General features: G+C 34.4%; 3 protein-coding genes and 1 long non-coding RNA gene across 4 annotated transcripts; 1 reads left to right on the top strand and 3 right to left on the bottom strand.

Moving 5' to 3' along the window:
* Positions 1-1189: 1189 nt before the first annotated feature.
* On the bottom strand, positions 1190-4653 carry LOC105327631 (universal stress protein in QAH/OAS sulfhydrylase 3'region). The gene is made up of 4 exons (XM_034467217.2): positions 4288-4653; positions 3689-3769; positions 2404-2516; positions 1190-1793 (listed from the first exon to the last, which is right to left on the bottom strand). Exons 1-4 carry the CDS (start codon positions 4352-4354, stop codon positions 1602-1604), a joined length of 453 nt encoding a protein of 150 aa, XP_034323108.1. The 5' UTR covers positions 4355-4653; the 3' UTR covers positions 1190-1601.
* LOC117688790 (uncharacterized) lies at positions 3688-14728 on the top strand. Its single transcript, XR_010714575.1, has 3 exons — positions 3688-3822; positions 13518-13692; positions 13970-14728. It is a non-coding gene; the product is annotated as an uncharacterized lncRNA (long non-coding RNA).
* Positions 7222-12743, bottom strand: LOC105327630 (universal stress protein in QAH/OAS sulfhydrylase 3'region). The gene is made up of 4 exons (XM_034467219.2): positions 12447-12743; positions 9571-9651; positions 8675-8787; positions 7222-7888 (listed from the first exon to the last, which is right to left on the bottom strand). Exons 1-4 carry the CDS (start codon positions 12505-12507, stop codon positions 7694-7696), a joined length of 450 nt encoding a protein of 149 aa, XP_034323110.2. The 5' UTR covers positions 12508-12743; the 3' UTR covers positions 7222-7693.
* A 1570-nt stretch (positions 14729-16298) lies between the features above and the next one.
* LOC105327629 (E3 ubiquitin-protein ligase TRIM39) lies at positions 16299-22628 on the bottom strand. Its single transcript, XM_011428217.4, has 13 exons — positions 22541-22628; positions 20652-20850; positions 20305-20424; positions 20149-20192; positions 19967-20063; positions 19509-19617; positions 19278-19388; positions 18143-18241; positions 17642-17768; positions 17387-17525; positions 17054-17089; positions 16807-16849; positions 16299-16506 (listed from the first exon to the last, which is right to left on the bottom strand). The coding sequence occupies exons 1-13, from the start codon at positions 22616-22618 to the stop codon at positions 16464-16466; spliced, it is 1245 nt and encodes a 414-aa protein (XP_011426519.3). The 5' UTR covers positions 22619-22628; the 3' UTR covers positions 16299-16463.
* Positions 22629-22704: the final 76 nt, after the last annotated feature.

Raw genomic sequence — 22704 nt, 5'->3', positions numbered from 1 at the left:
TTGTTTAACTCAGTCTTCAAAAATAAAGTTCTGAGTGACCATCTTCACATTATAAAGCACCATCACATAAAAAAGCACCATCTTCATATAATAAAGCACCATCTTCATATAACAAAGCACCATAATCACATACAAAAGCACCATCTTCATATAATAAGGCATGCACCACCTTCATATAATAAAGCACCATCTTCACATAAAAAAGCACCATTTTCATATAATAAAGCACCACCTTCATATAATAAGGCACCATCTTCATATAATAAAGCACCATCTTCATATAATAAAGCACCATCTTCATATAATAAAGCACCATCTTCACATGAAATAACCACAGCATAATATAATAAAGCACCATCTACATATAAAATAGCCACATAAGGCAGCTATGGCGTTCCATATTTATATATTTACATTATTTTCAATTTGTACACTTTAAAACAACATTTTAAAAACTCTATTTTTTTTTCAAGTAGCCAATGCTATGTATTACTACGCGGCGCAGCCAATACTGTTTTCCGGTGTAGGACATATAAGCTATAAGACACGCCCATTTTGTGTCACTTATTTTTTTTGAAGTTACTGTGTTATATTGTTCAAAATTGATTCGTAATGTTATCACAGACAAAGACAGTTAAAATTGTAAATATTTTGTTATATCTATTTGATACTGTATTATGAAGAAAAAAAAGTTACCTGTTGTTTTTGTATTGTTTTGTTTTGTTGGACAATTATTCTCAAATCTTCTTTTTCCCGTTTTTCTTTGATGAATTTTCTGTACATCGATCTCGAACAACATGGATATATATCAAAGTGATGTGGGATCGAACTACTGTTTCTCTGTATATTATCTGATATATCTTGAATTTTTACTAGGTCGAAATGATTTATACTGAGGTTTAGTTGTAAGTCCTGCCGTTTGGTTATAGATTATAAAAAGAGTGTTAGACTTTATAACAACCTTTTATGTGTGAATATTTTATACGAGTATTCCGATTTTCTCTGTCAGTCAAACAATAATTTACAATAATTAATCAAACCTACAATGATTAGTAAAAAGAGATAAAATCAGATAAAACAGTCTGGTGGCTGCCCAGCATGTTATCATTTGTTACCATGGTAATTAGTGTAAGACTAATTAGTATGTTTAATCATGTTTAATTCATGTATAGAAAAGTCAACACTGAAATCATAATATTTTCCTGAATCAGAGGATACGATTTATTAGGTTTTACCATGAGTTCTGACACACAAGAATATTTGTCCACTATCACTCATATAAATGACTCTCTCGTCAGATCATTGTTTATTTCAAGCACACAGACTCAGCATCAATCGTTGTAGTCTAATTCAATCATCATCATTTCTAGCAAGCTTTAGGCTAAAATGACATAGTAAAGTCATGGCGCAGTCTAGCGAAGCCATTTTGTTCTACATACATATTTTACGTCACTGATTGCGGATAATTGCAGATTTCCATTTGATTTCCATGAAATAGTCTATGTAAACAGCATGTATCATTATGTTGATTAGAGCGTTTGATTATAGGAATGTCTGACGGTCGTCTACCCTGATGTCCAATTAGTAGAACTGCAATGGAACTACTTCCGGAAAACAATCACCGGAACTGACGCGTGACACATGACGTAAGAGCTGACGCTTCCTAACAGCGTCCTACGAATGGTGCCAAGACCCCGGGATCCCATCACAATCATGGCGGCCTTCTCGTTCACGGAAACCTCAACGAGACCGGGTCCTGGGTCTCCGTTTATACGGATGAACTTGCCATCGATCTGCAGGCAAAAGAAAACCTCGATATTATCAGGCCTAAGATAAAATCTAATGCGTTGCATTTATAGGCCAGCGTCTGAATTTTTAAAAGTGAAATGGTGATGGCAGAGAGAGAGAGAGAGAGAGAGAGAGAGAGAGAGAGAGAGAGAGAGAGAGAATATAAACTCAGCTCTTGAGGTCAGTGACAATTGATATCTGTACAAGGTCATAATATCAACAACAATAAGTCATTCTTCTCTGTTGTTTTGTTTACACCAGAAACTTTAAGCTTTTAATTTAATTTAACTGAAAGAAATTCAAATGTCTGACTTTTGGTAATGACATTAAATTTATGGAATTTGATTTATGAAACTTGAGTAATCTCACGCTAACAGAGTATTATACTTCCTTGGTAAAAGCTTTTTGATGTTTTCACTTGATAATACGACATGTAATCGGGATACAGGCTGGCTAAATCCATATTCTAAATCAAAACGACTTGCATTATCTTTAGATCAGCTGCAGTCACTTAGGTATATTGTTTAGCTATTGTTTTAAAGTCTCATATTAAATATTTGAATCATTAATAGTTTACATGGTAACCAATTAGATTGTAACGGTGTATACTCCTACCTTATTCTTCAAAACCTTAGAATCAAAAGTTGCCGCAACTTTCTTCACCGATGTCTCTTCCGAGTCCAGGAAGTTGGTAACTAGGGACTTGTCACTTGACAACAAGGTCAGAGCTATAAAAGTGAAACTTACAAGTTACACAGCTGGTTAATGAATCAAGTGTTTTGTTTACAAAGATCGAGCCTATACACAGTTTGATTGGTTGTCAAATGGGACACAGGATAAAGTTAAGATATCTGAAATTAAAGATGAGAAAAAAACCCCATAATGCATTCAATGTAAAAAGAAAAATTGCAGCATTGTCAAAAATGTTATTTTGCTTTCAGTAAGTTGTAAATGGGTCGGTGATATCGCGATATGCTTCTTCTCTTTATGAAAGCCATCACATTTACGTAGTTACGAATAAATTTTACAAAAATGATAAAAGGCATGTTTGGTAAAACCGTGCCTGGCTTTTATATAATGCGTTTCTTATCGTTTTTAGCAACCCAAATATCCAGATGTCAATGCTAACTTGTCCTCAGTGTGCATATGACGGCAATTACGGACAACGTAATGTAATTTACAATTACATGTACACTGCCGTGAAATGGAAACAGCTTTTTATAGCTCATTTTGGGATAATCATATTAATTTCTGCGCAACAAAAATTATACCAGCTACACGCAAACCAGACTGAATATATTTTATTGAGGGGGGGGGGAGCTCAGTATGCAAAATACTATGCTTGAACTATCACTCTGGATATAAATGGCCGAGATGGTGGCACTTGAATAACATTTTATCGAGTCTAAAGTTTCAATTTTTCTCTACTTCAGAATCAATCAAACTGCGCATCTTGAGGACTTGGAGAATAACGCGATCAATAAAGAATATCAAGTAAAGCTGTAACTGTTCATCTTTGGCCGACAGACGTTATAATAGGATCAGAGAAAATCCGACTGTGCACTGCTAGCTGCAATGATTCTGGAGATAGAACCCGATCATCACTTACCCAGGGGACGATCCAGGCTGGGTCTAAAGCCCGTTAACACGATGGCATTGAAAACAATCAATAATCAGCTACTTGTAGATTATAGAGAACGTTTTTGAAAACAAAATTATGGATAAGAGTTCCTTACCCCATACCCTAAAGTTATGTTAGAAATCTACCAACAACATTGACTGCCATATCATTACTTATATACTAGTAGTTTGGGCCCATGGTTATAAGTGTCATTTACATAACTCGAGTTTGTGGTATGAAACAATGCCAGTGAATAATGACCCCGTCGTCGTGACTTACGCTGACTCTGGAGTTTGCTGTAGTCGGCACAGTGTACGCCTATGACCATGTCGCCGGACCGGTGGATGTTGGACAGATACCCTGGAAATAAGACACACACGCTGAACCCGTGAACTCTCCAAAAATGTTTATAGGTAAACATGCAGCACAACGAAAACATGCAAGTAGGCACTTCGATTTTCTGATTGTGAACAGTGTAATGTTGAAAAGATAAAGGAATAAAGCACCCCTGTCATTGAAAGGTGAAATAATAAAAGGGTGAGAGAGTTATGAGTTCAAGGTATCCAATATACTTTTCTAAGAAACGTTATCTAAACCTCGAAAAGTCTGCTGATCGATGCACCGCATCCAATGTCATAAACAATAATAGGATTGACACAAGTTCTTTACTTATTCATTGCTTATCGACATCATATTAAACATATAGTTGTTTAACATGTTGAACTTACTATCTATAACAGCAATATGTTTACAAACTTAAGTTTACACACAGGGAAGTCATTGACGACATTTGTTGATAGTAAACACGTAGTTTATGAAATGAATATTAAAATTAAATGTAGTTTTTTTAAGTTGAGACACTACATGTATATACTCACAGTCTAGCGCATCATAGGCGTGGTCGCTGCCATCAATAGCCACTATCACTACCCGCTTTGAAGCCATGTTCCTCCGGAATTTCCTCAGTCACTACGTAGTCCCCTTCGGTGTATATCAGAGAACTATGGCCTTTATGATGAAATTATTATACCGGCAGCTCTCGGGGGAAATATGAAAATGACGTGTGTATCCGTTTCCCTATAAATAACCCCTCCAGTGCGATATTTTGAACAGACGGAGTATTTCGCTGTATTTACAACTCTCTAAGACACGTATACAACAGTAGATCGATTTGATTTAGGTCATCCAGGTAGATCAGCTGACGATGAAAACAAACGCGGTCTATATACTTGTCCTTCAAAAAATACGCATTTAAAATTCTGATTCACAAGTACTGCGTCTCCACAATGTTTACTCGCGTGGAAGGGAATGATTATTAAAACAGAGTAATAATGTTATTGTTTCCTAGGGGAAACTTAATTAGTAATTAATAATCGATATGATTGTCGTAAAATGTGCCTTTTGGTTGAAAAAAAAAGAGCGTAATCAACTTTCTGATGGAAAATTTTGTAGAAATTGAGAGGAAATGGCAGTGAAAATAAGGCGTAAGAAAAGGATATTAAAACCCCGACAATGATTAATTGTGTTTTATATATCAAAGTATTCCAGAGAAATTAAAGATTTTAGAATCATGACTTCGATCTGAGAAAGAACTGTTTATAACTATAAACTGCAATATAATAATTGAAAAGTTTTCATGTGTGGTAAGACATTAAACGTTCATGAACCACAGAATTAACTCATAAATGATCAACGATTTATGGACGTATTTTTTTATGCAGATAAAAATGTAGTTTCTATATTTTATTTATATCTGTTTAAATAATTAGGTCTCGTGTAGAGTAAAAAGAAAAGAAGACGTCGAACAGTAGGCAGACAATATCCTGCTCACTCACAAACATCAATAACGCAGCGAAACCTCAACATCTAGACAAGAAACCATGGTATCAATAATTGACGCAAACACACGCGTAAAAAAGGTTCTCCTTTTTTGGACTCATGACATATTTATAACCGTCCCAATCTCTCCTAAGGTTTACACGATGCCAATTCAATTATTCAGTTATGAGAATGATCTGGTCAGTGCAGCCAACGGATCCCTTCACTGATTCGCTGATGAAGGATTCTCTAACCGGTGATGACATCTCTCACCCCCATCCACCATAACATACACATGATACAACTCACCTACAACTTTCCGCGAGGTCAAAAGTTCGCGGTCTGTGATAAGTGTGTAGGTGTCTATATATAGACAGGTCACTTGATGTACATAGGAAAAAAAATAATAAGATATAGTCATTGATTTGACTAATAATAGAGCCAAGTGGAAAAAATGCTAAAGTCTGCGAAATATGCATCTATATAGCCATCTTGATTCGCCTTTCTTCTCTATCCATACAAAATAGTACAAACTACTCTTGTATGTACAAATCGCTTCTTCCAAATGTTAACATTTTTTCTGCAACGCAAAAAATTCAATGATAACATATTTTAATTACTGTTTGTCGGTATCAATTCCAAATATCGTGAACCTGAAGCTGTGGGCTGATAAACTGATTTTGAGAGATATTCCAAAATTTATACAGACAGCAAGTTACATGCATATGACCATGTGATCATCCTATATGTAACAATCTATACCGTATCAAGACATTGCACCTTTTCACTTGATTGATTCCTTTAACAGGGTTGATTGATTGATTCTAGATCAAATCCAAAAATTATAACTATCAAAATATTGCATTTCTAGAAAAATATTAATTTTGGTGCTTATATTTGAATCTCTCTCAGATTACCCAATTATAGTTTAAAGGAATGAAATCTTTCAAAAAGAAAAATGTATCCAATAGCGCATTTTGATGTATATTTAACAAAGAAATTTCACAATGGTATAGAAAAAATCGGGACATACTCTATCGTTCTTTTCGTCCCCCAAACAATTAGGCATTGATTTCACGATACGAAATTTATTAATTTAGAATATGATAGAACAAAAGTGCATGGTGGGGCGGGGGGAGGGGGTGCTGTAAGAGTAAAGAGTGCCAATTCATAATTGGTTAATGCATATGAGTTAACTTCCAAATTTTTTTATTGACTCTGGGCCTAATGAAGCGCATGATTGTATTTACAACTAATCTCCGGTAAAACAATACGTTGTCCCTTGATGAACGTGTCACTAGATTAAATCGTCATTGATCCAGGTTAATTCATCAACCAAGATTTAAAGAAGCATTACAATACTCTCCATAAAGAATTATAGTTTATATACATTAAAGGGACTTAGACACGCTTTGAGTTCTAAATCTTAAATTGTATATTTTTCCGGGTTTTTGTTTTTGTTTAGAATGGTTAATTTGGGTACTTCTAATGACTCCAGTTTTGTTTACATAACAATGAGTTCTTGCCTTTGTAACTTACTTGTAACTTGACTTCTATCATTCAAATGTTGGTCAATCATTTGAATTGAACAAGTAATTTTTATACACTTTAATTCAGGTTGTAACGCGCTTTCTGGTTGACTATATAAAAAATTATCTCATATCGTATGATTAAAAAAATATTGTCTACGTCAAAGTGTGACTAACGTCAAAAACGTATCGATCCACCTGACGTAACGTTTGAATTTTGCACAATTTAATGTCAGTTTAAAGGCCATAGACTGTTTTTATCTACAATCGATAGCAAAAATTAAATTATAAGCAATTAAATTTATATTTACTAGTTTTTATATGTACAATATAAAATGGTTTGGGATCGACAGTTTACGCTTTATAAACCGCGATGCGGTTTATACAAAAGCGTAAACTGAGAAATAACATTTTGATCTCGAATCGTTTCTCAGTCCTTTTAAACTGAATAAGGAAATGAAACAATAAGTTTGATGCCTTTTTTATAAAAAAAAAAATAAGACTCTCATTGAAATTAATGAAATAACAAATCATTCAAGGTTGGTTCAAATTTGTTCAGAGACTTAAATCAATTGAAGAAAGATCGAAACACGTACACAATTCCTCGATCGAGTTCCGTTATTTAGCAAAGGTCGGTCGTTTTCCACGAGGCAGTTTGTAAATCATCGATGTATCTGTAATATCATAATTTATAAGAGAAAGATTTGCAACTCCTCCAAGAAAATAGAAAGAAACATTGCCGATTGTATGGCCGAAATTAGTTGATGTCCCCATCTCACTTTTTTCCAGAATACACAAACTATTATTATACTTTTCTAGGTTCACTTTCTGATCACAACTTTTTCTCTTGAATACATTATTCATTTGTCATCAGTCTCCTTCTCAATTTGATAAATTTCCATTCATTTGGACCTGCTTTTCAATGTGTATAAATATTTCATTCTTGTCGACAAACCAGAACCGGAACTGGCGAGTGGTGTATCACATATTCACTGACACTTCCGAGCAACTTCCGGCGGATGGTGCCCATTCCACGTGTTCCTGTCACAATCATGGCTGCTTTCTCGTCCTCCGCTACTTTGATGATGCCATGCCCTGGTTCTCCGTTCACCCGGACAATTTTACCTTCAATCTGTAACAAACACGGATATTGTGAATAGGACGATTGATTAGGTATTAATATCTGAAAAAGCAGCCAAAAACTTTTTTTTGAAAAGAAAATGATCAAAACTTTCCACTTAACAAACGACAGTCTACACTACACTGCAAAAATTTAGTAAAAATAGGAAAAACACTTAATATTGGTCTGTAAACCACATGTATTGAAAGAGATTACAAATAATTAGATTCCAACATACAATCACGATATAAATTTGAAATTTTCAAATGCCAAGGGGAATGACTTTTAAGTAAAACAATCACTCGATGATTGAACCGTTAGATCTGCTGTATATCATTGAACTAGAGAACTAAACATCACCTCATTACGTAGAAGCATAGCAAAAGAAAACCAAATAAAATTAATATATAAAAATATAAATAAATCAATAAATAAATCAATAAATGAAAAATTAGACGAATAACAAAAGGATGGAATTGCGGACGAAAATAAGTAATACAACATGCCACGGCCATTGCTTACTTCCGATTTTTAACTTTTCTGTAGGAATCAATTTTATCTTTATTATGCATATTTCGGAGAAAACGCTTTGTCAATGTAGAATATACCTAAATAGTCCAAAGTAGTTACACATGTGATGAAAGTAAATTATTAAAACTGAAAATAGCACCGAAAAAATCATTCTATCACTCGTTGTGTAGGAATACTAGTAATTAACAAGAGTACGCAAGTAGCATTGTATTGCTTCACAATATGGAGCAGTAATTTAAATCTGTGTTGATACAATAAACATTTTACCTTGTATTTTTTAACCAAGTCTTCAAACTTTGCCGCCAGTTTCTTCACCTTGGCCTCCTCGCCCTCTATTAGATTGGTGATCAGAGACTTGTCTACCGACATCAGGGTCAGAGCTAGGGAAGAGCAATAGAATTAGGTAATAAAAACAAATATATTCAACGATAAAAAGGATATTTATTGCCATTAATTATCAATGGATGTTTTTCCACTGCTTTCATACCATACTATTCCAATAACAAAGTAGACTTTCAGTTTAACCCTGATTTTTATTAAATTCTTGCGTTTACAATTACTAATGTTTACTGATACTAACAATTATTCGATACTTAAGTTTACCTGGTATTTTATTTACTCGATAATTACTTTAACTCGATACTTTCGTTTATTCGATACTAAATTTTGCTCGAAACTTACTAGGTTTTCTCGAGACTCACTTTACTCTACACAATTAATTTACTCGATATTTACTTTCGTTCTACACTTACATGTAGGTTTACTCGATAATTACTTTTGCTCGATACTTAAGTTTATTCAATACTTGTAAGTAATTTTGCTTAATATTTATGTTTACTTGATAGAAACATAGATTCATTACAAACGTTTACACAATACTTATGTTTACTCGATACTTACGTTAACTCAATACTTACATTTACTATTATTTGATACTTATGTTTATGATATACAATGTACTTACAATTATTCGATTCTTACGTTTACCAGATGCATGCTTACGATTATTTTTACTTACATTTGTTCAATACTTACGTTAAATCAATACTTACATTTACTTTTATTTGAAAAATGTGTATTAACGTTTACATCATGACGTTAACATTTATTTGATTCTTACGTTTACTTACGATTATTGGATACTTACTTTTTTCGATACTTACGTTTACTCGATAACTCGTTATACTCGGCACAGTACACAATCACCACTTTGTCTCCCTCTCTGTAACACTTTTGGACATACCCTGTACATGGACAACCAGTCAAAAAAAATTATAATGAGTTTACATCTTACATACGACTGAGATTTTGGCAATTGTACAAATTTCATTATTTCGTCATGTAGATTCACCAATTTTCCCTTACGTTAAACTCACGTAAATTTTCTTCGCGTGGATTTTACAAGTAATTTTTTTAGGCTAGATACAGGTATCTCAAAATCATATCGGAAACAATAAAATACATAGAGAATAATACATATCCTTTTCCATATCACGGCCAGTATCAGCCCTAAATTCCAATATCAGCTCGAGAGCCGAAGGCCCGAGGGATGATATTTAGTGGTCGAGGGCTGATACAGGTTGTGTTATGGAAAAAGGGTATTTATCATTATATTTATTACATACCTAGTAATAAAATTTTAAAAACCACAAACTTGAACAAATTGATTTTAATTATATTATTTGAAAGTTTTTTGTACATGTATTGAATAAAAACATGAGATCTAATTGTTTTAACAAACAGTCATGCAGCTACAGAACCGGAATTTCCCCAGGTTTTAAAAGTTAACTGCTCCAAAACATTTCTTAGCATTTGAAGTTTTCAACAGCACTTAAAAATGACGACTGTGACAAATGTTTCACTTTCTTCTGAAAACATGCGCAAATGCCGAAACGAAAAAGGCAGAGGAGTTCCGCAAGGGGTGTGATACGGACCCGTATCAGCCCTAGAGGGTTGATAACCTGTATCAGCCCTGGAGGCCGATACGAGTTTTGTGATGTCATCTGTATCACATATGCAAAAAACCTCCATTTATTACTATGTATGTAATGAAATGAAATAGAAACTTCGTGGGATATATTTTTTATTTATGAAAGTGCTTGATCATTTCAAGTGAATAGTGTGCAAATCTTTCCATATTAAAACTCATACGAGGCACCATAGATTGTCGAAACAATATCGATGTGGCCAAGAAGGCGAGCGTTTATCATTACAAATTGCATGCTTTTTGAAATCACTCTTGTGACCATTCTTGATCATTCTTAAAATGAATATTTGTACTTTTTTCCTCACAAAATACGCGTACTATAGATATATGGAATCGAAACAAAATTGTGTGCATGTACTTTCGGAAAAATCACTTACATTGTAACATATACTGCTAATTTTTCTTTAGGAGGCTCGATGGTCGAAAAATTAAATTAACCATCAGATCTTTCAAAAAACTTTCGGATATGATATATTTACCTATACATCATTGTTTAGTCAAGAATAAATCCGAAAAAATTTGCATTTTAAATTTTGGTATTTTTCTTTTTTTATGTATAGAGCTCCTTTCCTAGAGGAGATCCATGCAGTCTATAAATAGTAACGACAATCGAGCACTCCCCTCTTACTGTATACATGGTGTGATTTCTCCATTCTAACCAAGAGTAAAGGTCAAGATCAAGAGCTCAAGCTCAGTGCCTATTTGTTTTCTTGAGAGAACATATGAGTAATGTTTAAACTCTGGTTTTAGTAAACATGGAAAAATGGAAATGACATGACTTTGCAAGATGTTCCAGAACGTCTTGTGTAAATTATCAGAAAAGCTGCACAGCTTTCTTAGTTAACACTCTCTGTTGAAGTTAAAATATGCATCAACCCCTCAAAAATAGGACTTGTCTGATATTCTAGCTAGGTTCACTTACATGTAGCTCGATGATAAAATGTACCTGGTCTAGTAACGGGGATATTTTGCTTTGATTTGGTTTAAATAACGGCATGTTGACAAACCTCTACATGCTTATAGGTAATCTGGCCGACCTATATCGCCACTGTTCAAACTGGCCGTAAGCTTACTGTCGTATTGAAGATTTTTTTTAAGAATAGTTAGAATTCTCAAGACACACCCAGGAAAGCAAGGGGCCGGCGAACCACCGACTTGGTAGGCCTTGGTTATCGACATCAAATGTATTACATGTATGTCAGATCTTCTTTTGTTGAAAATTGAAATATATGTAATCAAAAGCTTCAATTTATGATAAGACGAATCGTAGCCAAATAAAACCTATGGTCAGCTGTAGTGAATACTTAGTCTTATATGGTCTGATCCAATTAAACTTGTAATCTCCCAATTTACACACCAAAAGGCAATAGATTAAGACTTCGACATGCATAGCTGAGGAAATCAAAGATCAACAGAACATTGTCCTTTCAGGTGTTTTTGTAAAATCTTGAGGTGCAGACATATCAAGTTTGGCTGTTTGAAGAGCTATCAATATTTGATATGCTAGTAATGATAAAACGGATCACCGATTCAGTGTATTTAGCCAGTATTTACCCAGTACACGAATTGTCAAACAGTCTATCCATCACTTCACCTGTCAGGTAAGATGTATGACGTCACAGCCTGCTGAGTATTACACAAATTGAATTACATGATGTAGCGAAATGCACAGCTATATAATTGGATATTATACAAGTAAAATATCTACATGTACACGAATTTTCGCATTAAATTTCGATTTATTTCTATTGAGAGAATTAAGTTGATTTGATGGTATTTAGTTACAATTCACAATTCTATATCATGCTCCAGAATAACGACTATGATAACCTCTGATAACGCTAATAATAAGGATGAGTAGATGCCAGTATCTGTACTACTTATGTGTGTCTATATATCGCATGTGACTGTCCTTTTCACTTCTGTATTTCTCATCATCTTGAAGTACACTAATGTACATATATAGTGTGCGTTAGCCCAGGGACTGACGGGCTGTATTGTTACGCAGGCCTGTCTATATTTAGACCCCCCTACATCTATAACTGTACTCACACTGGAAGGCAAACTCCGCGTGCTGGCTGCCGTCCATGGCTATCACAATAGTCCGGGACATTTTGTTCCTAGGTTGGCGGGGGACGTTTCACACACGACTGCTCACCGTGAACTCGTCTACTCCTTCTGATTGTTTGCCCTATTCACTGATAGACTCGGCCGTCCGGAATTCTCCTGTCGTCAGCGCGTCACGCGGACTTGTTCCACGGCAGTACAACGACTAGTCCGTATCATTGTACGCACAAACAGTACACAGGTCACGGACTGGGTCAGATACTTGACCGTAGTTCACTGTATCCACAGGGGTCAAGTACATCACAGTCTTTGTTATAGTCAGTAGTTATTTTTATCAGTGTAGAAAGTACATGTATTTGTAAGGGACTGTCAATCAGCTGATCACAGCCACCTATGATTGCCTTCAAACAGCGATCAAGGTTGTTTCCGACAATGAATTACACACAAAACAAGACAAAACGGAGTAAACATATTTTTTATTGTTTAAACTTTTACAACCAGCATAACATTATTTTACAACCCCCCCCCCCCCCAAAAAAAAAAAAAAGAGAATCATACATCTATTGCTTTCAAATTCGTTCACTAAGTAAAAAAAACTCGTAAATTTAGAATAGATTGCAACCAAAATTTCATAGATTCGGTTGTGACCTTAATTTGTCCTCATGATAGCATGGTTGTTATTGTCCACTTTAACAATCTCCATGAATCTAATCTTTTGTTTAAAGCTTTTCTGTTCGCTAAAATACGCATTATAAAAACAAAATCAATGGATTAAAAGGGAAAATAAAAAAAGATATGTGTAAGTATTAAAGTGGGAAAATTGACAAACATGTGATTGTTATTTTTTTTTAAAAGTATAATGCGACCTATATATTTATCTGATCCCATAATTCTTAAGGGAGGACCCACTCTCACTCTGAACAAAGTCTCCCAACACTCGTCACGAGTAGCCGAAGTTCAAAGATCAGATCTCTTAATATGTTGTATCATTAGACAAGAATATAACTGGTTTATAATTAATTTATAATATCTTCCCTATTTTTTATGTGTATTTAGGGCAGCATTGCACACATACGAGAAATGCAAGTGCAGCAAAACCAGAGAAAAATATACAATTCAAAAAGGAACAATAGACAGGACGCCTATAGGACCTAGGCCATGTCGCTCACCCGAAAACTGCTTTATAGAGAAGAACAGAATGTCGGAATTCACGGTGTGTCACTACTGAACGGTATGGACAAAAGTTCAGCTCCGTTTATATCTTCCAATACCAATATAAAAGATCAATAATGAATACAAAAATAAGGTATCTAGCAATACTTAATTCTGTATGATGTTGTATTACCTTATAATTTTGAACACCTGCTAATCTTGAGAGAAAAAAAATTCAAAGATATATATTAAAACTTTGGTTTACATTTAATCACGTAGGGGGGGGGGGGTGAACCATTTGAGCAAATATATTTATTTTCAATAAGGATGTTTGTACATACGTTTTGTTGTTCCAGACTCAGTGGTTACCTCCCCTCCTATAAGACCTGGTCCTTCATTTCATCAAACTTGATTCTCCATCTCTCAAGTTTACGTTGGAATGCAATTCGGATTGAATTGGTTAGAGGTTACGAAGAAAACGATGAAAAAGTGAAAAAGAATGTGGGCGCTTAAGATGTAGATTCGGCAGGAATCTGGGCGCACAAGGAGAGTGAAAATTTCATCAATTAATTTTGAATATTTTTCGAATTATAACCGTTATTTGGTTTCTGTTGGATGTGGAATGAGTGGAAAAATATTTGAAATGCAAAAGGTTTTATTATAATATGGGTCTAAATATAGCAACACGATGCAATTCATGCAAAATCCTACTTATTTACAACTGTTTTTAAATGATTTTGTTGTCTCTGGATCTTCTCTCCACAAATTTGAAACGTGTAAAGGTAACATATTTCAACATTAAAAATGTCGCATTTTAAAAAAAGATGGAGAGATGACCCAGAGATGACTAATTATGTACTTTTCAAATTATTTTTTGAAGGATAAAAAACAAAGTCCATTGATATGACAGTGGTGTTTCAAACAGTACTTTATAGAGCATATATTGACAAGTCTCCGTGGCTCAGTGGTTTCGTCCTGGATTTAGTGAATACATACATTCAGTGTTTTGGGTTCAAATCCAACTGGTGGTCTTTTTAAAAAAAATTAAACTTTTTTGTTTTAAATGTATGTTATTATAACATGATGTTGAATTATAATATACCGGTATATTTTAATTTGTTTTTATTGATTTCTAGATCTGCTGTATGAACACTATAACAAAATTCTTTTCTTATTACTAGTTTTTTAGGATAACACAATATAACTTCATTAAATAATGTTTTCATTAACATTTCCAACTAGTTATCGGTTTACCTCTCATTGCTTTGTGAGTTTTTTAATAACCGGAATAGCCATGTACTTCGACTCTCAACATAATATATTTTTGTTGAAACCTGTACATAGCCTTTCGAGGTTATAGACATTTAAATCCCAATTGATTCGTGTCGAGGATTCCTGCAAACTTACAATCTTGTGCGCTCACTTTCTTTACAGAGATTTACAGTTATAATAGCATTTATTATACTTTCATGTTTTATACTAAAATCTGATTGTTTTAGATTCAGTTTATTTTCCGTTCTATTACCTTCAGTGTTAGCAACACACTTAGCAACGGGTAACACTATATAAATAGTGCCTGTTTGGGAGGGTAACAGTTGAAATTGACACCCCGAGGAAACTATTGTCAACCGACGCGAAGCGGAGGTTGACAATGGTTTTCGAGGGATGTCAATTTCAACTGTTATTATAGCATTGAATGATTTATTTTTGACGTCGTCGTGTCAATAACTGCCGTCAGGTGAGCAGACAAATTGAATAACGCGCGTTAGCGCGTTATGATAATTTGTCTGCTCACCTGACGGCAGTTATTGACACGACGACGTCAAAAATAAATCATTCAATGCTTATATTTACATTCCCTTACTGAAGAAATCAATTGTTTACTTATATAAATCGATATAAAGTGCAGATCACGGAGGGAGTGAATAAGTAACAGCAAGAACAGCTGTTTTGTAAAACCGGTTTAAACTGGTTTTCACATAGACTGTTGAGATGAGATCGACGAGCATGAAAATATAATCCATGATAAATAACTCTTGAAATGTTGCTTTTAACAATAAAGTCAACTTTTTGTTGAATAATTGTAAAACATGGTGTTTTGACAACATTCATGAAATACATTTTTTAACCGATAACATAGAAATCACTGTTTGAGAACTACTTATGTAAATTACTCGTAAATTCATACGCAGTGAATAGGGGTTGCATTTAGAGGCATTTAAACATCAGGGAATTTAATGGAAAAACACAGTAGAATGTAAATATCCTCCGAAACATGCACTATTTGTTTTATTATACTGAATGTCTTAATATTAGAGATCTTTTTTACTGCTTTTATATAGAAATGAAGTGAATTCCACGGCGAACCGTACGCGCATAATTCACGCGCATGTAACAATTCGTTATGTTACCCGTTGCTAAGTGTGTTGCTAACGCTGAGGGTAATAGAACGGATTATCAACTGCGTCTAAACCATTCAGATTTCAGTATTTAACATGAAAGTATAACAAAACGAATTGTTACATGCGCGTGAATTATGCGTGCATGGTTCACCGAATAATTCACGTCATTCCTATATAAAAGCTGTAAAGTTTCAATTTCAACTGTAACCCTCCCAAACAGGCACTTTTTATAAAGTGGCATATTGTGCTTAAAACCTGATGAAATGAAATACACCAACACAAATTTAGGTGAGTCTCATTTAATAAATCAGACTCATTCACAAAAATATCACAGTATAAAAACAATGGATCAGCTGTCATAGCTCCAACAGTAGTAACGATAAATAATGTCTCTTTGTAAAAGAGATGTTTGTAAATGGATTTCTGATAGTGTTTATGGTTCCTAGTCCTAGAGGACACATTTCTTCTTCCTAGGACAATAACAGCAAGCCCTGAGAAAAACAAATCACTTTTAACGTAAATGATAAACAATAAATTAAACTAAATCAAGTATTAGAATATTCGTAAATATCTGAAGCACAAGATATAACATTATACATGTACAATGTTTTAAGCAGAGAATATTGGGTGAAGACCACCTTTAGGAAACTGGTTTTTTTTGCCCTCTCTTTACAATATATTAATTTTCCTATCAACCATCCTAAATTCCTTATACCTGCAACACAAATCTTGGCGAGCGCTCGCGAGTACTTGCTCTGTTGAACACGCCTCTGACACACAGACAGACTTACCATTCTGGTACATGGTTCATTATATAAGGCACGACATCATGCCCTAAAACAAAACAAAATATTTAAATAAGTAGTGTACATAATTTGAAATAACACAAATCACAAAGTATAGTGGCATTGTTGGTGAAACAATTGGAAGTGGTTCACGGTTTTGTTGTTTCTTATGTAATTTCTTAGATTGTTTTGTTTGAATTTATTCTACATGTATTGGGGAGGAAACCTTGTTATTGCGTGTTTCACTACATACCTTTGTGACAAACATCCATGCATGGTCTACATATCCCTGAATAAAAAAAAATAATTAAGGTTTATATAATTATTGATATATTTCAAAATAGATAAAATATATGATAAATTGATACCTTTATAAGCAACTTAGTAATTGGAAATTTAACATAATATCATCATATTTACATTTACATGTACTTTATAATTTGATTTGTGATAACCATCAAATAATTAGGAAAAATATTATCTTACATCTTATGATGCAAGAAAATGGATAAGAAAATATCTGTTTGACAGTATCTGTTTGTCAGTAAGCACAACACTTAATAAACCTCTCTCAGGATTTACTCACACTTGAAGGAGCACTGTTTACAGTAAAAGTAGTCCACGGTCTCTTTCTTGTCCTTTTTAAAAGTCTGAACAAAGCACCGCTTGGGCAGGTCACTCTCACAGCGAAGACTTCCATGAATAACGATCTCACTGTTTGGTTTCTGTTGAAATCATTAACAAAACTCAAAAATGGCAATCAACTATAGACACATTACAATCCAAAAACTTTATGATGAAATGGTATAACTAAGAAAAGACAAGGTAAATCAGCAGTTACCATTCCCAGCTGTAGAACGGGTCGACAGTCCGGAGACAGTACATGGACATCCGGATACTCCAGTCCATTGTACAGAATCTCCCTTATCATCTGCTGCTTCTCAAATGGATTACTCTTGGCAAATGGACTGGAAAAATCAAAAACAGTTCAAACTGGAATATTATTGATACTTGTGGAATCTAGCAACTTTTGTTGAAAAAACAAACTGTTGCTTCCCTTTGACAAAGAAACCTGTACCTTCCAGTTTATTATTACCAATAGCTCAGACTGCCAACAAGTATCTACCTGGTATTTCTTTAGAATATAATTTTGACTTATACTGATACTGACAGAATATACAACATCTGTTCATGATAACAAACCTTGGAAGAGATACATTTACATTGAAATTAAAATTTGAAAGAAGAAAACCAATTTAAATAGTTCATTAAATTCAAATTCCAATTCAACATGAAGTATTGAAAATGACATGAGAATGTTAAGAATTAGAGTCCTACTCACCCAAACAGGATGAAGTGGATGTCATCCCCCCAGGACACCACTGGGTTCCCTTTGGCCTTCATCGCTTCCTCCACTGCAAGCTTTATCCTGGTCACTGCCCTGGAATCATACATACATGTAAAATATTAAATATCAAAATCAATACCTAATGAACATCATTTACTGCCCTGGAATCATATATAGGATGTCACTGCTAGACTCAATATTACATGGCCACTGTCCTTGAATAATACACATCTTTAATATATCACACAATGAAACAGTATCAAGAGTTATCCTTCTTCTGAATAAAATTTTGCCGACTGATTTAATGGCTCTGTTTGAAAAAAAACAACATTTAAAACCTTGTTTAATAGATAAAAATTAAAAATATATAATATAGGGTCTGCCATACTATACAATTAGATTTTTATCCAGCAAGTTTGGTGCTTTCTATCAAGAGCCCTGGAAATCATCAAAAGTCTTACTATAGTCTGTCCCAAGATATTAATGCTGCATATTTGAACGATTTTTAATAAAAATACACATACCTGTGACAGAAGTGCAATTAAAATCAATGAAAGAGAAAATTCCCAAGATAACTTCATTCACACATTATCATTTTTCCCTTGTAAAAATTCACAAGAACGAAAACAGATTTCCTAAGGAGATTTATAATGGGGAATGTTGACAACTTTTTTCCATTCGGGAGTATTCGGGACGCCTTGTGCAATTTTTCAACGTGATCATCCAGGCGTCTTCATCTCCTTGGCAATGGAAAAACCCCATGGACTTTTTATTTTTAGCCGTGTATTGATACTCGACAAGCTACAGGGGGCATTTCAAAGGAGATATCTTGGGATTTTTTCATACTATTCAATGAACATCATCTGAACCAAGAGGTACTTATAAATATCAAATAATTTAAGGAAATATGTGGCAAAAATATCTTGGGACAGACTATAGTTATGCTGAATCCTTCATCCTTTTGTAGTACCAGAGATGTAGAATGCACATCATTTCAGTAATAATGCAAAAAATGTGACTACTCAAGAGTTAACAAACATATCTGCCTTAAAATGTGATAGCGATAAGTATAGTATGTAACTCTTGGAGGAATTAGCATTACATGTATAAACAAATAACACACGCTTACACATCAGCTGGAGCTAGGAGGAGATCGGAGAGGTGGATGCTCTTGTCTAAGACATTAATGGAGACCTTCATCGGGAGAACCTCTAGCGGTGGAATGTGACTCTGTAGATGTCTGAAACATACATTCAGAAGTATCAGAAAATGATATTGACCAAGGACATACCAGCTATATAGATGATCAATAAATCAAAAACATCATCAAATCTCTAGGTGTCTGTGTTGCTTTTCTCACTTGTCGAATGCATCTGCTATAAGCCGTGTACATGTTTCAAGTTCCTCTTGCAGCGATTTCTTTTGGTCAATAAGAGTGTTGTTTAAATCAGAGGTTTGTTGAGTTAGGTCTGAAAGTGAAACAAATGAAATTTGATGAAAATTGATTCGTTAATAGATTCTGTACTTTATTATTGCTCTCCAATCAGTAAGAAAAAGATAATCTTTCAGTTATATATATTCTCCTCACATAGCTTTTTGAATCTTGGCCTTGGGGCCATGAAAGTAAGATGAGCTCACTTTTGATCTCATTTTTCCACTACATATCCCCTTTGTAAAAGTGAGACTGAGACCAAAAGTGGGCTCTTCTAACTTTTATGGCCCAAGGGCCTGTTCTCTCAAAAAATATCAATGGCAATAAATTGAACCTCATGACAATAACAGGGCACTTTTATGGATATTGGTTTCACATGAACATACCCTCTTGAGAGAGATTCTTGATCTGTAGGTCAGAGATGGCTTTGCAGTGTTCCCTGTCCAGAGTTACCATCTTCCTGTGAAACTCTGCTCTTAAATTCTGGAAAATAATTCCTCAATTATATCTTTTTCCCTAATGAAAAGTATTGGATGAAAATATTTTGGAGATCTGACTTTCTTCTTACCTGTAAATATTTTTCATGTGCTGCTAGGCTTCTTTTAAGGTGACCTTAAATGATAAAAATTAATGATATACCCATTATGCAATAAATTTATGCCAGAATAAAGTTCTCATATGGAAGTTATTTCTCCTATATTCTATATCAAAGTTTGGGACTCACTCTGTAAAACTTTCTCCACTGGGGAGAGCGGGAGGTTTGAGGTCTCCTCATGGCTGACCGAGTTTATCAATGACTCAAAGTATTTCTCCTCCTCTCTTTCTCTCTCACAGGTGATGGTGGCTAATTATTTTAAAAGAGTACACAGTATGTAAACCATTAATATTTGTTTTTGCACTACAAGTGACTGTATACACCTGTACTAGCAATCTAATAAAAATCAGCTGTTTAGTTCAAAGTTAACTTTGAAATAATCATTACAAAACAATTGAGTATCAGTTATTTACTTGTCAACTATAATTCACTTGTACTATGTAGAACATACATGTACTGATCTACTCATTCCTCACCTATAAGACTATCAAACTGGTGGTCCTTGATCAGAGAACTCTGCTCCAGGCGGGCGTTACAGCACGGACATGTATGCTTCCTGTCAACCCATTCCTTGATACAGGTGAAGCAGTACCTGTGTCCACAGGATGTCACAGTGGTGCTGGATAAGGAGTTCATGCATATTGAACACTGTAAGTAGTCCTCTAGCTTATTTATCTACAATCATTGCACAACCATTAGTTTCAAGTTCATTATAAATGAAAAAAATTAAATGTTGGTTCACAACTTGAAATTTGCCATGGATTACAACAAATAAGTCTACACTTTAATTGAATTCCAGCATGTCCAGTAACAAATTACAAATGAAAGATTTAAGATTTTTAAAGGAAATATATATGTAGAAATCATTTTCATAAATATGAAAATAAGATGTGTTTTCTAAATGTATATGTTTAAAGCCATGCATGCATTCTTTTCAAAGAAATAAAATGACATGATCTTTGAATAAATGGCAATCTGATTAAAATCAGATCTTTGATCTGCTCCGACAAATTTAATGTCGCTACACAATTTGCGTTGCGATTTGTGTACACAGATTTGTGCTACACAATTTGTATAGCGATATCGAATTTGTCGGAGCGGATCAAACATTTGATATTAATCAGATTGAATAAATGGAAGCAAGCTTTCACCTTCTCTAATGAAAGTGGTAAATTATATGTTCTCTGCTGAAATATTAATTAATATGGGACGGTCAGACCAGAATGACAGTGCGATGGAAAGCAATAGGTAGAGCACCTGACTTAGGGATTCAGGGGGGGGGGGGGGGGGGGGGGGAGGCGGGGGGGCGTGTTGAAACCCCGTCTGGTCCATTATTTTTTCTCCCATCCCATTACATTTGGTGCTAAACGCTGGAAATGTCAGGTTAATTCCTGCCAGGGGAGAGCGCCTGGGTTGATCTTTTAGGGCAAAGATCATTTAAGGGGGAGCAATGTGATGGTAAGACCTGTTTGAATACCAGTGCCAGATAGCTCAAGCGGTGGCTAGCTATAAAAACAGGGTTGTCTCTAAAAATTGAAGTAGAAGGGAGAAATAAAAAAAATACAAAGGTGGTCTGGGGGTCTTGCTTATAGCTACATTGTGTTGAAATGCAATTATAGCCGGGTCATTAAAGCATTATAGGCGGGATAATTTCCCGCCTCCCGGGTCTTAGAGACAACCCTGAAAAAGCACCTGATTAGGAATTCTGGGGGACCAGGTTTAATATCCCAGTCTGCCAGGGCTGCGTTTTACAAAAGAACTTACGACAGTCATAAAAATTTTCAGTCTCATGGAATGATATATAAAGAACAAAACTTAGACAGAACTTTATTTATACAACTACTCTGATGCCCATAATAATATTCTACAGCCATATAATAAATAGAATAAAACATTGATCAGTTTGTGATTAATTAGCATTCATTAATTTAGTCATAAGTCGTAAGTTTTTTTGTAAAACGTAGCCCTGGTCTGTCATTATTTCTCCCATCCTGTTACGAATTTAATGTTTTAAAACTTTGCAAATGCACGTACTTCATACATATGTATACATCAACATTGTCTGCATTATATTTGCAGAGCACATGCTAGGTTTGAATTTAAAAAATTCATCAGTGCAGCTAGGACTGATTGTATATAGGCCTGACTGCAGTTCTTAACCAGTTAACATTTTTTGCTCTCATGTCGAAATGTCAACTTTCTAATGATTCATTACAAATTACACAAAATGTCATAATATCTAAAAATAAATTTTGAATGACGTTCCAAACATTAAGATCTTTTTTGCTCTTTTTAGTTTTACCTAAATAGTCATCTTAGCTTTAAAAATGTTATGCTGAGAACAATACTATACATAAAACCTTACTGAAACAGTCAAAGGTAGATTGGATTCCTCCATCATGGATTTTCTCTTATTTCCGTTATTACTTACAATTTGTTTCATTCGATGTCTATTTTTAGATTTCTAAATTTAGATTTAGAGTAATTGCGATATAACAAACGTTTTCTGATTGGTTCCAGCCATTTCCC

The sequence above is a fragment of the Magallana gigas genome, chromosome 6 (assembly GCF_963853765.1).
Source record: "Magallana gigas chromosome 6, xbMagGiga1.1, whole genome shotgun sequence".
In the NCBI taxonomy this organism is placed as follows: Eukaryota; Metazoa; Mollusca; class Bivalvia; order Ostreida; family Ostreidae; genus Magallana; species Magallana gigas.
This window is presented reverse-complemented; position numbering and strand designations above follow the sequence as displayed.